A 16911-nucleotide genomic window follows, 5' to 3' on the forward strand; every position below is an offset into this window, starting at 1 on the left:
CAATAAATGACCTTGAAGTCGAAAGTAGAACTCAAACTGATGATATAAACAATAACTTTTCATCTCTAATTAATACCATCAACTCCCTAATTGAAAAACATGCACCTCTCCGCAAAAAAACTCGCAGGGAGATGAGATACGCAAATAAACCATGGCTGACCTCTGCAATCCGAATCTCAATAGCGACTCGACGCAAACTCTACAAGAGTCATTTTCTTTCCGGTGTAGATAGCAAAGTGGAATTGTATAAAAATTACACAAATATATTAACCAAATTGAAGAAAAAGTCGAAGAGCAACTATTACAAGGATCAATTTTATAAGAACCAAGGTGATCAAACAAAAACATGGGGGCTCTTTAATAAACTTTTTAAATCAACTGAGCAAAAAAAAATTTCCAACTAAAATCAGCATAGACAATACAACCGTAACATCTGAACTTGACATATGCAAGGCTTTCAACCAATACTTTGCAAATATTGGCAGAAACCTTGCTGACAAACATGTGCCTACCAATAACTACAAGAAATATCTCGATAAACCACAACAGAACTCTATCTTTGTCCAGCCAGTCGTTGAGAATGAAGTCATCGCGATAGTTCACTCATTTAAGAATGATACAGCCACAGGCCCAGATGGTATTCCAGTCTTTATTCTGAAAGAGATCATATAAACAATATTACCTATACTCACTAAACTGATCAATAAATGCTTCGAGCTTGGGATCTTCCCTGATATTTTGAAAGTAGCCAGAGTCACGCCTGTTCTGAAAAAAGGCAATACCAAAGATCTCACCAATTATAGACCAATCTCTATTTTGCCTATTTTTTCTAAAATTATCGAGAAATTATTACTTAAAAGGCTAACTTGCTTCGTTGAGAAATTTAGCATAATATCCAGAAAACAATTTGGTTTCAGAGAGCGTCACTCAACCCAGCATGCAGTTATAGATAGTATAAACAACATCTCCAAAAACCTTTTCAGTAATCTATCCACCATCTGCATCTTTCTAGATCTAAAAAAGGCATTTGATACAGTGGATAGATCAATATTCTTGGAGAAATTATCTCACTATGGAGTTAGGGGTAACATGTATAAGCTACTACAGTCCTATTTATGTAATAGATGGCAATTTGTTAAAAATGGTGAAGTCTCAACAGATAAGCTCGAAATTGAAATGGGTATACCTCAAGGATCAGCTCTGGGTCCTTTCCTATTTTTAATTTATATTAATGATATAGACAATGTATCGGACTTCACAATTCAACTGTTTGCAGATGATACATCTCTCATGCTCTCATCTTGTAATACAGCTGACCTTGAGTATTCATGTAATTCAAATCTAATAAAAATATATGACTGGATGGGTAGCAATAGACTAACAATAAATACTTCAAAAACACACTGTATGTTCTTTGGTAAAGGTACTCCAAATGACATAGTACTGAAGCTCAATAATGAAAGACTTACTTTCCAGACGTCTCTATTCTATCTTGGCATAATTATAGATAATAAGCTATCCTGGGGTGATCACATTAATTCAATTTGCATTAAACTATCGAAAGCCATAGGAATCTTAAGAAAAGTTCGTTTCCTATTACCACTTTCCACACGACTAACAATATATCACACACTCTTCCACTCGCACTTGACTTATGGTCGTATTGTGGGGTTCAGCTAAAGCCAAATACTTGAATCGGATTAAAAGCCTGCAGAATAAAGCAATTAAATTGACTTGTCTCGCCAATCGCAGAGATAGTGTAAATCCTTTATATAGTCGCTTGAACATCTTAAAAGTTGATGATATCCACTTTTATGAAATAGGTAAGCTCATGCATGGCTACTACAATGAGAGCCTTCCAGAAATCTTCCTAGACTATTTCACTCATCTCACCAGTCACCATTCACACAATACCCGAGGCTCTTCTATGAATCTATTCTTACCCCGAGAACATCCTAAGACTATCAGTTTCCAAGGTCCTCGTATATGGAACTCCATTCCACCCCATATTAAAGATAAACCACTCCATATCTTTAAACAAATGTTTCACGAATATCTTGTAGGAAAATATGAACATTCTTAATAAATGTGTCAATCAGCATCTCTTTGCCTAGTTTGTGTTCCTGTAGCCAGTGCAATTGTTTTATCTCGTCTATTCAGGTTACCTACTGTGATCCCACTTAGTTTTTCATCTGTTTCTGATACATTGCGTATATGTTATATTTTTTGCTTGCAAATGTGTTATATTATGTGATAAGTTTCATATTACAACCATCCTTTCAGGCTGTAGCTGACTTGATGATCTCCCGATCCCTTCGCTACAGCCTGGTTCTGAATTAGGCTATATATACTTTGCTTTGTATTTATCTATATGTGTATAATCAATGTTCATGGACCGAATAAATTCTCTCTCTCTCTCTCTCTCTCTCTCTCTCAGTACGCAACAATGATGTCTGGCGAAACGAGAGAGTAGCTCAAGAGAAAAGAGATATGTCCCTGCTGTCGTTGCATCCACGTTGAAGTTGTCAGATCAAGGACTAACGCCGGGACGCGCGTCTATTACCAAGAGCTAAGTATATATACCCAGCCACACATTACGTGGGACTCAGGTTACAACTCTAGCAGGTTTTCAGACGACACACTTCCCACATCGCGCGGGTCGCGTGTTGGACCCCTGCCATAATGGGTAGGACTTCCAACTGGCTTCCAGCTGCAATTAGAGCTTACCATTGATAACTATACCCTACTTGGGTTGGTAATCTATACTGGGACGAACCGCAAAATTACCTCGAGATCCACTATGGGTCCTTATGGCAGGTTTTGCGCCCCCATATAGCAACATATAGCCGTTTACGCGATGCAGTTAACCTTAAACGAAATAATTATATCCTTTACATGGAACTAATTTAACTAATACATGGCTTTTCAATTATAACCTTCCAACGTTTTAGTCGGCCTACAACGCCTTACTTATCACCAGGGTTATAAAATACACAGGTGTCGTCAGTAACGAATTTTCTACTGGCTTGGAGTGCTCAAGTAGGTTTTTCTATCTGCAATACTTATACAGTTTGTTTTTGGTTTAAGAGAGAGATAGAGATAACTTTTTAATTCGTCAAACCATAAAATACAGTGTGGGCAATGTTCACAGACATACTTGTCCAATAATGACATAGATAAGTTTGATAATAAACAATAAGCATTCCACCCAAAAACAAAGGTATGTCGTCGTAGGTGATATTTTCGCATCATTTGACTGGTCTGGGGATAAAAATGTTTCGGCCCGTGATGGATATAGAGTTTCACATCCCAGGTTTAGTTACTCGCAGGTGACTCCGACGATATATAAAAAATCCTTAGTGTAACACGCTATTCTTTTACATAAAGCTTATTCTTTGGCTCAAAATTCATGGGCAGCACAATGAAGTCAGGAATTGGTGTGAAATCGCCATAATTTTGCCTTAACTAATTAGGCTACTATACATTTGCGTGGTTGTGTTTTACGTCCCCACATCGTTCACGCACCTGTCACGCTTCAGTTTAATCGTGAGTGGCGCAATTGCTCTTGCCGCTCAACATGAGCTCATGTTTTGATGCATTTACGAAGATTATGCATGTCGCCAGCAACGTCAAGAAACGATTTTTACGTCATCTTCCTCTCTATTCAAATTCATCTCACGAGTATACGACATGAAAGGAAATTTCGCTGGCTTAAATTCCCCGACATTCAATAATTAATTGTTTCAAGATGAGTGTAAGCAATCCGTCGAATAAGATGACAGTTTTATTTGTTGATATTCTGCTCAAGTCTATATTAAATGGTTGCTATATGGCAATAGAGTATAAAGTATAAATAAGTAGTTGCTGTAGCATTTCGCGGCCACAAAACTTGATCAATGCCAGATAATGAACGTGACATATCTAACGCGATAAAGCATGGTAATAAACTAAATGTTCTTATTCTAGTTCAAGTCAATCATGGAGCTTTAAAATGGCTATTTATGGTAATTTGGTGCGTTGATCCAGAAATGATATTGGCCATATGTTAAGAGTTTCGCCGAACTGGGATTGGACCGGTAGTCGTAGTTTTGGAGGGACAGCCGAAGTAGGATCAGGAATGTTTTTTGGGGAATTTTTTGGATCGGAGTCTTGCTTAATTATTATAAGATGAGGCTTTGTTTATAAGAGTCGCAGTGCTAAATTAACCGCTCTGCTCAACACCAATATATGCTACCCAACTACAATTGTTGTTTGCCGGTAGCAAAATTATATTGTGTCCTTATGAAGGACGCCAGAACAGTGTATGCAAGAGTTGATTCAAATATATTTTCCGTCAAGCAATATATAGCTTCGTCTTATGGTATTATTACTTTTTCAATACTGTGTCCACCCCTCCAGTCCGACAATATATAGGTGATTTGGGTTTGTTCCGCTAAATTTCAAGGTAGTAACGGAGTACTAATGTCTTTAATATATAATTTATAGTGCAGAATTCGCGAAATGTGAGATTCAATGGCTTGTTCAATAGCATGGGTAAAATGACGTAATTGACAGGTCAGTTGCGGTATAGAAGTGCACGTGTAGGTATGTACTGATCGGCTCTACTTTCGCCGATAAATGATATATCTGATCAGACTATTGGGGAGGCAAAAGGTACTTTCAAAATCTACCTAACGGATATACTGGTAACATTGTATACAAGTACGATATCTTTAGAATCAATGAATCCGTTAGCTACAGATCATTCATTGATGCCATCCTTACGCTGACATGTTTTCGCCATGATTCGGCATTGCGTGTTGAATATAACCGCGTTGATTTTTCAATGCTCATCTTGAATTTTAGTTTCTTCTCGATGAGAGACAAACAGAAAGATCTTGGAGGTGTATACGTTATTCAGAACGTTATCTTCGACGCTTCATTTAATTAAATACCACAAATAGGTTTTGCAGTAATGTATATATGTATTTGAGTTGCGTAATTGATGATTGAGTAGGAGCGCCACCAGAATGATAGGCCCAACAATGTCGTAGTTACGTTACTGGTGATTTGAGTCGTGATGATCTCTCTTCTCTTGTTCAAGGAAACACAAATGACCCACTTTCTGAGCAAGCCCGCCAGCGTCAAATTGAAAGATGCAACTTCACTGAAAAAACATTCCAGCTTTGTTAACTAAATTGAATACCAAGCCAACAACCAGCTCACCGCCCGCTAGTTCATATGCTATTCCGTGGAAGGTGAGGTTGGCTTAGCCTTAGATTCATAAGGTTTACGTTGGTGTTAGGAATAGGGTCGGTTGTGAGATTACGGTTAGGTTTAGGTTCAAAGTTATAGGCGATTGATTTAAATGGAACTTGCCATATATCGCTATGCCCGTATTTCCGCCAATTATAGGTGATTTGATACTTATATATATAACCCATATATGCGATTAAAACGACGAATGTGTCACTCAAATGAATTGTACATTGTAAATTGGCACATCGATGAGCTGTCACTCAACTGAAGTTCTACAGTAGTACTAATATTTTAGTTTATTAAGGTTGAATTATATTGGATAGATTTTTTACATTTGTTATGTTTTGATTAAAAGTATCATCACAACATATATAGACTTTTAGAATTCCTTCTATATGTGAACTCATCCCTTCTTCACATCTTCATGGCGTGTGTGATATACTCGCTTGCGTTGGGTTTCTTCATAGCCGTCGTCAGTGCAAAAGGTGGGTTAATGTGCATGCCGCTGATACCAATAAGACAATTGGCATAGTGCAGTGGTTCCTCAATGTTTCTTGCCTGATATGCCCATTTTGCTAAAATGATGTCAGGTTTACTCAAATGTAGAAAGAAATAGCGAATGCCACATCAGACTATTCAGAGCATTAATAATTCTTTGTCGATGCAGTTTAACCTCATACTCCTCTGATTTGCCAGTCTAAAAATGCATGTTTGCAGAAGCATCGTACCAGTATCGGCTTCATCGTTTACACCCGCCTCAGGGGTCGATGCGATATGTTCACAGTAAGGTCATCAGTCACTATCTGACACATATGTTTCATTAGACAAAAGTGTTTTCCTGGCTAGTTGACTGAATATGGGAACATAATTGTTAGCTTTCCCAAACTAAATGTGTCTGCACTGCACTGGTAGTGAAAGGAGTGTTTATTTCCACCCGTGTACCACCCCTGATGTATGTTTGTGACTATACACCAGGGGCGGGCAACTTCTCCAGTCAGCGGGCCGGATATCGGAAAATTTATTACTTGGCCGGCTGGATTGCTGAATCGATACATTATTTGCCCATTTATCCACATATGCAATCAATAAATCGTATTTATTGAATGTATTTTAACGACAGCAATGTCATTTCAAGGCCGTTTCTCGCCGATAATGACGAAGACAATGGGGTTTTGAGAACAGCATTTGTCATACAGGCGCCGCCATGTCCGCTTCTCTCCGATCAATTAACACACGGTGCAATCCTTAATTAAGATTTCAAGGCGTTCCATAAGCCCATTACCTCAAATTTACCTAGGTATCAATTCATTAGGGTTGAGTACATCGTGAATGCCGATAATGCAAGTCTTCACGCTTCGACGAACTTACGCGTAAGCCCCACTCTGGCACGCTGCGCACACACGTATATAATAACATACAGTTACTAACATTTGAAGTAGTAAGCAGCAAAGGGAATCCCGGCAGACTGGGGACGAGGGCCACATTATCATGTAAAACGGGAAACTGTCCACAGGCTGGATCCGGCCCTCGGGCCATATGTTGCCCGCCCTGCTATACACCCATGTTACACTAAACAAGAACCTACTTCAGACTTATAGCGCGGTATCAATCAAGTAAAACACTTTAAACCACATTATTCATGCATGTAGGCACGTTGGATTTATGACCGCGATATAATTCTGAGTTAGGTTCTCTTCTCGTGTATACCACCCTTTTCGGCCCGATGTGAATACCAAATATTTTCGCTAAGCGTGTGCGGCCTTTTATCTATGTAGGCTATATTCGTCAGTATAACATCAGTGACTGGAAGATATGAGGATGCATGTTAGTTTGGGAACATGACAATAACAAACAGTGATGACATTAGATCGGTTATCCCCGATTCGGTCGGTCTGATTATGATGTTATCAGACTGATTGTTTCAACTTTTATTTCCCCAGGAAACAACTGTACAGAAGATCAGTATCAGTGTCGCGACGGGGGTTGTATTCGTATTCCGGACTTCTGCGATCGTAAGAAAGATTGCAGGTAATAAGTTTACAATCTGCATTTGCTGCAATATTTCTTTAAAATATCGTTGTGTTCGAAATATGCGTACATGTCGAATGTCTTAATATAAACAAGTTTAGTACCTTCCTCCACCGAACACAATGTACAATGCGATGCATATGGCACTATGCGATGCAACATATAGCCGGCTGTTGAAACTACTGTTGAATTTATTTAATCCACACTGACCCGCCGATGGAGACAGCGATAGTGTTCATGATTTCGCTGTTCGGCGTCTTACATCTTCAATCGCGCAAAGATTTGAAAAAAAAAACAACGCGGTATGGCTTTGATTCAATTGTTCCATGGACTTATCGGGATGAAGGTGCGAACATCATAATCGTGATGTGGTAATGCGTTTCATTTCATGACTTCAACTACACTGACTCATGAAGAATTTGTTTATACTTTTCTAAGATAGGTATGGCCGGAAGTAGTTTTGTTTTAAAACACTTGGCACGTAGCATTTCGAAACACATATGACCTATAGCTTCATTCTCAATACAGACTTGAATATTAGACTACATCTATATATGTGTGAGCGTAAAATACCCATCAACGAGTAACAATAAAGAAGTATGTTTACAATTTAGGGTTGGCATATTTTTGTGAAGCAAATTATGGACACTCTTCAGCGCCCTCTAGCGGATTTTAAAATTAGGTATAACACATTGACATTCAATATGACGTCACACTTGCAAAACATTGCCCACCGACTGTATACACTATACAGGAATGAAGTGGAACATGGGTCATGAATTGGGCCATCTGTAATGTGAGCTCTGGTGATTGCTACTTGCTAGGGCAGTGGTTCTCAACCGGGGGTCCGCGAGACCGCGAAATTTGCAAAATAGTGGAAACATATTTATTTTTATAATTTGGGAAAACACGAGGCAGTTTCACTTTATTACTTTTAAAACTTCATGACTCACATAACCAGATTAACCGTCTGAATCAAATAACCTACCGTGCAAACTCAATTTAATTGTCAATAGCCTACTAATACAAACATATTGCTGTTTAAAGATGTTTTGTGGGGGTTTGTGGAAAAAATACGACGTTGGAGTAGTATGGTCCATCAGGGTGACTTCAAAGTATTTGCAACCATTCCCATTCTTTGTGACAGTAGTTCTTAAACTAAGATGAGGTTAAATTGTCTGAAGGAGGACGCAAAGCCGCAGTCAACGGAAAAAAATTTTCGCGCTTTGCGCGATTTACAAATCATTAAGACTTATTGCTCTGTGTATAACTTGGAATTCCATATTCGACAATTTTCTCTTCGACAGCCATAACCTTCTATGCCGTCACATTATCCGTTGGGATTGTTAGCATTCTGATTGCTTTATCGCTAGCATAAGGTCGATATTTGCATATGACAGATAACGGTTATTCGATAATCGAGATACATTTGATCTGAAACTTGGGGGTCCGCGGGGTCCGTGGAAGTCCCAAGGGGATCCGCGGAGACAAAAAGGTTGAGAACCACTGTGCCAGGATTTGCAATAGATTCCTCCACGGGCCGGATGAAATCCTCTGTGAAATCAGCCGTGTCTGGCCTGTCAGGATTGTGTTTGACAGCCCTGCTATACAGTTAGGTCGGTGCGGCTATCTGTTTATGTGTTTTAATCGGGTCCGAAACAACATTCCCCCCTTCCGCTCAAAAAGCACTGATCTTGGGCCCACCATAAGGTAGTCGATGTAACTTGGTGGACACATACTATATGGATTTGGCAGTAAAATTTTATGAATGAATTCTGTCAATAATATTGATTCTTGGATATATTAGGCTACTATAAAATGCACCAGCAGGTTGCACAGCCGGTGATTTCCAACCTTTTAGGATCGCGAACTCATTTCCCACTTGCAAATGTTCCGTGGCAAAGCTCAAAAATTAAGCTGATGACTAAAAAAATCAGCTTGCTCAAACTTACTCACGGCCTAGGAAGCTGATCACGTCCAATATCATCGCGATCTCCAGATAAAGGCGGACGACCCCAGGATTTGGAACCACTGTCTGTGATTGAAGCATCCAATCGGCCTTAACTAACTCTAGGAATATACCGTTAGCTTATAATTGCGGTTACAATCAGAATTATTTCAGTAAATGATGGTTATTTATATTTATTTTGATTGCACCCTCTACAAAACGATGGGCAAGTAATCCGATCTAAAAGTTGTATACTCATGCGCAATGTGCATCTAAACACTGTTTTCTTGTAATTTCATTAGCATAACTTAAAGAAACTACTATACGTCACGTGATGTGCATCGCGATATGACGCTTGCAGCGATGATCTCTTTTCACCCCCAATGTCGCGATGACATTTCCCGCATGCATCCCTTCCGCCATGTAGCCTATGTCTTTCGAATGCTGATTAGGCGTTGATTGATTCAACTGTTAAATTGGCGATCATGGTGTTGCCTGGCGAGTAGACAGCGTTGCATACCAACTTAACCACTATCTAATGTGCAGTGAAACTGAATTTAGTCATCTTTGCGTGTTCTCCTTTGCGTATGACTTGAACCACGTATACGAAACTTGGTCGGCCGCTAACTTAATATCTGGTTGCAAATGTTTAGGAAAGTCGTGGAGGCATATCGATCAGCACGAGAAGTGAAAACGGTGAAAATTCTGCTCAAATAAGACTGGTGTGAGCGTAAACCCGTCGGTTGATATATTGTAATCCGATTTGAGCCCGAATGCTGGTAGAAATGGTAATGGCGTGCCGTTGACTAGTCGGGTGATCACTGATCATTCCGACGGGTTCAGATTCAACCTCGAACTACTATGTAACATTGAACTCGAAAAAAAACCTTTCTAATTTTAACCGCAACAAATAAATCATTAAATCCTGAATTCCTCACTCTATTATGTATATTAAATTAAATCAGTCTTTTCGACGCTGCAATATTCAATTCAATACAGATTTATATCGAGAAATATCGAGACAGGTAAAGATGTAGGGACTATATTTATGCTATTTCATTAATCTGGAAATTGTTTAGGTCTATACCAGGGTTGTTTCCCGGGCTTTTTGCGGTCGCGATCCTAAATTTCGATTGAAAACTATTCCTCGAACCGCCTCTCAATTTGGCGTGCTGTTAGCTGAATAAATGGTCAGCTGCTTCGCCCAAACCTTTATAGCAGTGGTCGGGAACCTTTTTCGTCTGAAATGACATGTTAAACAAATATATTCCATTTTGACTCCCAAAGACCCATACATTTCAATCCATTGTTACGTCACATTTGAAAATTAGTGACGCCATGGTAGTACTAATTCGAACTCACTACATGGGATTCGTCGTGCTGGGCGCTATATTTTCTCTGTAAAAACTCGTATAGGCTACTAATCGTCATGTTATAGCGCAATTCATGGTGAATAGCACAGAATCTATAACTGATATAAATCTAATATAACTATAGCACTGACTCCGAAAAGAAATATTGACCGACTTCTCAATTCGGCGGTAACCCAAACGTTGCACTACACGCCTACATTATAGTGCGAAATATGGACCGGAGCCGGATTGGATATCCGGCCGGATTTTTTCAATTTTGGCCGGACCGGATCGGAGCCGGAGTAGTACTTTTTTGATGCGGTCGGAATCATTATGGATACGCATGACGCTTGTAACTAAATAACTACCAACCAACCACACGCAAGTAATCGCCAATAAGCCAGTGCGAAAAGAAACGAGCCATATTTTTAAATTCACGGAACCACCGTACCGTGTTGGGCCGGAGTTCCGGCCGGACTTTTTCATTTGTGGCCGGAGCCGGAGCAGTACTTTTTCCTGATACGACCGGAGCCGGGTCGAGCCGGACCAGAGAATCTGTCGATCCGCTCCGCACTACTACATTAACGTCAGTACTAGAAAGCTACTTATCAATTTGGACGTGCATGGATAGCGAAGCGTTGTTTGTAATTTGGATTGGTAATTGAAATGTCACTTCCAAGGCAGTTCATTTCCACGGTTGTAATGAAACGAGTCATGACTCGACTCGAGTCACGATTTTCTGATGACTCGACTTGACTCGAGTCATTTTCTCAAAATATGAAAATGACTCGAAGCAAGTCATATGACTCGAGACTGAGACGGCCAAGCCCGAGATTTCATTGTAATTTCGAAGAATAGTAAACTAACTACACGATTGGGATTTCGTCTGTTGGTGCTGGTACTTTAAAATGCGACCAGAAAGTGCTAAAAATGAGGAAAATTAGTATATTATAAATGCGAACCATTCGATATCACCAAACAGAGTTATAAAAAGTGGGTTTATCAAGACTTTAACTGGAAACTGAGCAGTCAACACAATGACTTGGACTCGGACTCGAGTCATGATAACGTGACTCGGACTCGACCGTCTGCTCACTGACTTGGACTCCGACTTGACTCAATGGTGAATTGAAATTGACTTGACTTGACTCGAGTCAATACTATAGAAGTGAGATTGACTTGTGACTCGGAGCCTTGTGACTTGGTTACGCAACCCTGTTCATTTCTCGGCGTAGATCAGGAAGACCATGTGTATTTGAAAACTAGATTGTCATATAGGCGTCCCTATGTCTGCTATTCTCTTGATTAACCAACGTATGGTGCAATCCAAGATTACGCAGCGCGCGATGCCAAGTACATCGAATTCGCGAGGGATAGGCTAGTAATCGCTCGCGCTACAGCAACTTGAATTTGAGGATTTTTTAAAGGTACCCGAACCCGCAACCCTCGATACGCCACTGCCTTGACCTCTAAAATACATGTTTATGCAGCCACGAGAATAATTATTCTGGCTGTTAAGAAAATTTACTTACAAGTTGCTGCAATATCGATAAAATTATGTACGAAATTAAAAATATGTCAAAGAGTCATATCTTATACTCAAAAGACCCACATATGGCTCGCGAGCCATAGGTTTCCGACCACTGCTATATAGTCACCACAACCTATGTTTTCATTTTATTTTGAGAAATGAACTAATATTCTCGGAAATGAGAATCCGGTTAATTGGCATCGTAATATAGTCATTGATATTTACTAGTCGTTTCCGCGACCCCTAGGTTGCCAAGCCCTCGTCTGTACTGCATGTTGGCCTATTCTATCGCCGTTTTTATAGTGATGGTTCTGACGAACCGCAGTATGCAACATACGCTTACGGAAATGTGACATTATGCCGAGGGAGATCGACGCATACCGCGGCACTATGCATTCTCCCAACAGACTTAGAACACGACAGGCATAGACTGTGTAGAGACGGTAAGTTCTAACAAAACGTATTCGGTTCTTATGGGGTTTATGGAATATCCGGTATCCCCTTTTAATATGTGATACATCTAACGATGGCAGAATGGTGTATGTGTGCTGTGTATTCCCAATGGAACGTGAAATACGTGGGTGGAACCAAATGTAATTTTGTTTTCTACCATATTGCAACACAGCGTAAAACTACGGGTCATTTGTGATGCTCAAATTTTTCTAACAATCGTAATTAGGTGGGCAGTAATATTGGGGGAATGCATGACAAGATATTTTAATATAAAGTAATGGAATGCGCTACTATAGTATGCAAGTTTTGATAATGGCTAATGTAAATAGAGTCTGAAACTTTCATTCATACAATTACAATTCCAGAAACAACTTGCAACAGCCAGGAGTTTGAATGCGAAGACCGGTCTTATTGTATTCGCAAGGGCTTATATTGTGAAGGGACTGCTGACTGCAGGTTGGATTAAAATATACATTGGCCTTGTTTATTATTATTATTATATTCTTTATTCACAGTAAAACTGGTAAATACACACATAATCCGGGGAGCAACCTGCCCCCAAAGGCAAATGGCGAGATTGGAGTAAATTTTTAAAATTTCAGTAATACATTCAAATTGTTATTCCTATGCAATACATGGAGAAGTCAGATTACAGAATTGCAGCAGATGAAGAATTGGCAAGGGTTACAGAGCAGAGGTAGAGATGATTGAAGATGAAGAATCGAAATTACAGAAATCATGCTGTTATTCACAAGTGTAATTTTTGTCCAGTGGTGCATTCAAGGCCTTCCGAAGAATGTGCACAGTGCCCAATAATAATAATAATAATTATTATTATTATTATTATCACACAACAGCGACAGTGGCGCTTATCGCCTGTTTAGGTCTTGTGCGCAACGACAATGCATTCGTAAAGTCCAGTTTCTTTGCTTTCGTGTACCGAGGACGACTTTCATGCTCGCGCACATCCACTCTTCAATCCGCTATGGCTTTCATGCATCCTCTTGCTGGTCTCTGCTGCAGAATTCGGAGCTCGGCTCACTTTTCCTCTAGGCTTTTTCAAGACGGCGCGTTAGCAGAGGGATTGGCGATGAGGAGCCCAGATAAATCTTCGACACATAGGAACATGGCACAGCCGAGACTAGAACCAGCAACCATTAGCACACTGCGCCACTCGCTTCCCAGGCGTATAAGTTAGTTATACCTTGAATACTTTGTTGCGTCGATAGCAGACGATATATATATAAACGTAAGACCTTGATAGCTTTCACACTCTATTTAACGTCCACTTGCGAGTGAATATAACTATATTAGTTACATTAGTTATTATTATTAGTTATTATTAGTTACATTAGTTATTAGTTACACACCTTGTACTACTGAACGTACTCGTGATATATACAGTGTACACTCGCAGTGTGTTTGTGTTGTGTCTATGGCTGGGCATAATGATTAGAGCACTTGAATCTGAATCGACTATTAATTTTAATGATTTGAGTCTAGAAGCGGGAAAATATATCTTCCGTGTAGAAATTGCCATTAATAACGAATATATATAGTTAATTTATAGCTTGGATACTATTTTCCACTGTGGAAGGCTGTTAACATGGATTGGTCATATCGCAGCATACAAAACATGTAGTAAGAAGCTAGGCATGTTAGAAAAAATGAAATGGCTGTGAAGCCATGCTCCATCCACAAAATTGTCACGAACCGCGATGTAATAGGCATGCTAGAAAAATACCAACAAATGATGCAGATAGAGTGATGCAGAACGGGCATTAAATTCATTCTGGTGGTCGCATAAACGGTACATGTTTGATCTTTCCACATCATTGATACTACCGTCACGTCACGATGAGAGATACTCGAATGATCGACTTGACTCGATTCAAAATCAAACCACGCAGGTAATCGATTTATCCTAGCTCTACTTATGGTATTGACGATATGCATTCGCAATGACCGACTGGTAGCAAAGATTGGCAAGGATTTGGATTTTAATAAAACATGGTGTTCTAAGGGATTTTGGCGGGACATTAGTTTATGAGTTCTGTGACACTAGAATGAGTTTTGAATTAGCGATTGATTTGAAATCTTATGTCACGTGTGATTGAATTCAAGTCCCTGTCAGATGGGGTTGGAGATGAGTGACTTTTCATCATTAACTTTTATTTCTCTCACATGATTTACATATACCAAGATATTATTCTATTTACCGTCCTAATCTAGGACATAAATGCTTTCATCTATGTAGCTTACTTTTCCAAGGGATGGAAGCGACGAAGTGACGTCATTACCTGCTGTTGGCTCTAGTGATAGAATGTGTTTCAACCGGTATCGCGTATCATTCAAACAATGCCGACTGCGAGAGGAATACATATGTGACGGAAAAATCATGTGCGCTGAAGGTGCGTGGCCTTTAATTTATACTGCATGTTATCGCGTTACATCAACTGTATCCCTAATTTGTGAACTCGAATTTTAAAATACAGTATCCGAATCCCATGCCCCTGTGTTGTACATTGTCTTAATACACACGAATCAAGTGGCTCATCGGGGCTTACGATAACTTATCGCAATCAAATTATTGAGTTATCGTAGGCACAGGGTTCGATGAGTAGGCCTACGTGTTAACCTTATTTACTTTATACATTGCAACATGTCGCAGCGCATGATTTCTATTTCATATAAAGCTGCTCAAATTTATATTTGATTCTCCCAGATATCAAGTATCCAAACTTATGTGGCGTTTCGTCACGTCCTATTCCCTTTCAGCTCTTTTGATTATACCCATTCATTTTAACGATTTATTTATGAAACGTGTCATGATATAATAACGTGTCTATATAAAACAGAAATGGCCAGGGCAGCGGCATACGTGCAAGTTGTGAAACATTACCCATTATTTAACGTTGACAGGAATTGACGAATGCTTATGTGGAGAGAACAAGAAAGGTATAGCTGAGAGTTTTGATTCGAAATTAGTCTGTTAAATTGTATATTTAAGGCAGGGGTGACCAACCTTTTCGACCAAAGGGCCATTTTGAATTTACGAACCATTGCGCGGGCCGCTTGATTGTTGATGACACTTTTTATAGACGTCAGTTTGGAGTGAGCCGGATTCGGTAACGGTGAAAACAGGACTTATCTTACCACGCATCAAAACCGATAACAACTATGTCGTGGAAACTCCTAGCCGCACAAGGCGCAATTAGTTTCTAAATTAATGAATGGGTTCGCTGAATTATATTGATACTTGTATTGTATATATTGCGGTTCACCTCTGTATACTGCTGGGCTCATTTGGGAAGGATAGGAATATTCGACGCTTGGTCTTGGACAATGGAGATATCACTATCGAAGATTTCGGCGAACATGCGTCTATAATTATGTCTAAAGGCTTCATCGCCGACGATCTTTCTGTGAATGCAGACGCGAAGTCGCATGTTAGACTATACACGTTTTCTCATAATTGCGAATATGGTCAGACTCATTTCTGTAAGTTGGGCGTATTTTAATGTTTAAATTTCAGAAGGGGGGTATACCAACACAGCAAGAAATCGAGTGACAATAAACCGCGCGAAGTGCTAAGAAAAATTTCAAGTCAAATATATCTGTCACGAAATGTTATATTGTATGATCGACTATACGAAGATCTTCGAAAATGTGGTTGGTCCCTGGTTACGTCAAATCGTCGGAACTGATGTTTCAGTCATTAACATGACAAATTGCGCGGTCAGGGTAATGAAATTTTTGGGTGGCCTTGCAATTCCATAATAAAGGACCCATATGGATAATTCATTTTCGATAATATAAACAATTTCAAAAATAACCGCGCGGGTCACTCATAACTTTCTCGCGGGCCAAATCCGGCCCTCGGGCCACGGGTTGGGCGCCCCTGATTTAAAGGGTTTCATACATAAAATGATGGATGCATGTTACCTAAAGTTGGACCAGAAGAAGCATTTGCCGTGGACTTACAGGCGACGGATTCGGAAGTGATTTGAATTAGTTTGAAATTCATTCCAGCGTATGCCGGTTTTTATAAATTGTTTTTTACTCTCTGTACAACAGTGGTATATTTGTCACAGAGCTCTGTTGTAAAATATTCAAGCTTGCTGGATGTGGACCCCAAATCCGTGGAATATTCTGAAAAATAATTTCGCAATACACATAGATGAATAAGCACTATCGCGAACGCTAAATATGGCAATTCACAGTCTACTCTGCATCTTCAATCATGGTAATGACTTAACTCTGAAAGATTCGAAAAATATTGGTGTTTGGTCTCGATATTAATCTCATCGAAGAAGATATGCTACTTGCCCGACTAAATAATCGTGCCTAGCACAGAAACT

The 16911-nt window shown here is 39.6% G+C and overlaps 1 protein-coding gene and 1 long non-coding RNA gene across 3 annotated transcripts in view; one reads left to right on the forward strand and one right to left on the reverse strand.

The window, feature by feature from the left end:
* Nucleotides 1-248: 248 nt before the first annotated feature.
* On the reverse strand, nt 249-2486 carry LOC145434631 (uncharacterized). Its single transcript, XR_013913502.1, has 2 exons — nt 1944-2486; nt 249-654 (listed from the first exon to the last, which is right to left on the reverse strand). It is a non-coding gene; the product is annotated as an uncharacterized LOC145434631 (long non-coding RNA).
* Nucleotides 2487-3283: 797 nt separating this feature from the next.
* Nucleotides 3284-16911, forward strand: part of LOC145433969 (uncharacterized) — a 28470-nt gene continuing 14842 nt past the window's right edge. The window contains exons 1-6 of one of the 2 annotated variants that reach the window (XM_080311230.1): nt 3284-5723; nt 7179-7266; nt 12401-12540; nt 12916-13006; nt 14822-14961; nt 15473-15508. In XM_080311230.1, the coding sequence (XP_080167356.1) occupies nt 5663-5723; nt 7179-7266; nt 12401-12540; nt 12916-13006; nt 14822-14961; nt 15473-15508 (556 nt within the window). In that variant the 5' untranslated portion in view covers nt 3284-5662. The remainder of the gene's footprint in view (nt 5724-7178; nt 7267-12400; nt 12541-12915; nt 13007-14821; nt 14962-15472; nt 15509-16911) is intronic. The other variant, XM_080311238.1, reaches the window with a different exon arrangement.

This window comes from Botryllus schlosseri, chromosome 1 (genome assembly GCF_051294905.1).
Source record: "Botryllus schlosseri isolate E-star chromosome 1, Bs_hap1, whole genome shotgun sequence".
Taxonomy (NCBI): Eukaryota; Metazoa; Chordata; class Ascidiacea; order Stolidobranchia; family Styelidae; genus Botryllus; species Botryllus schlosseri.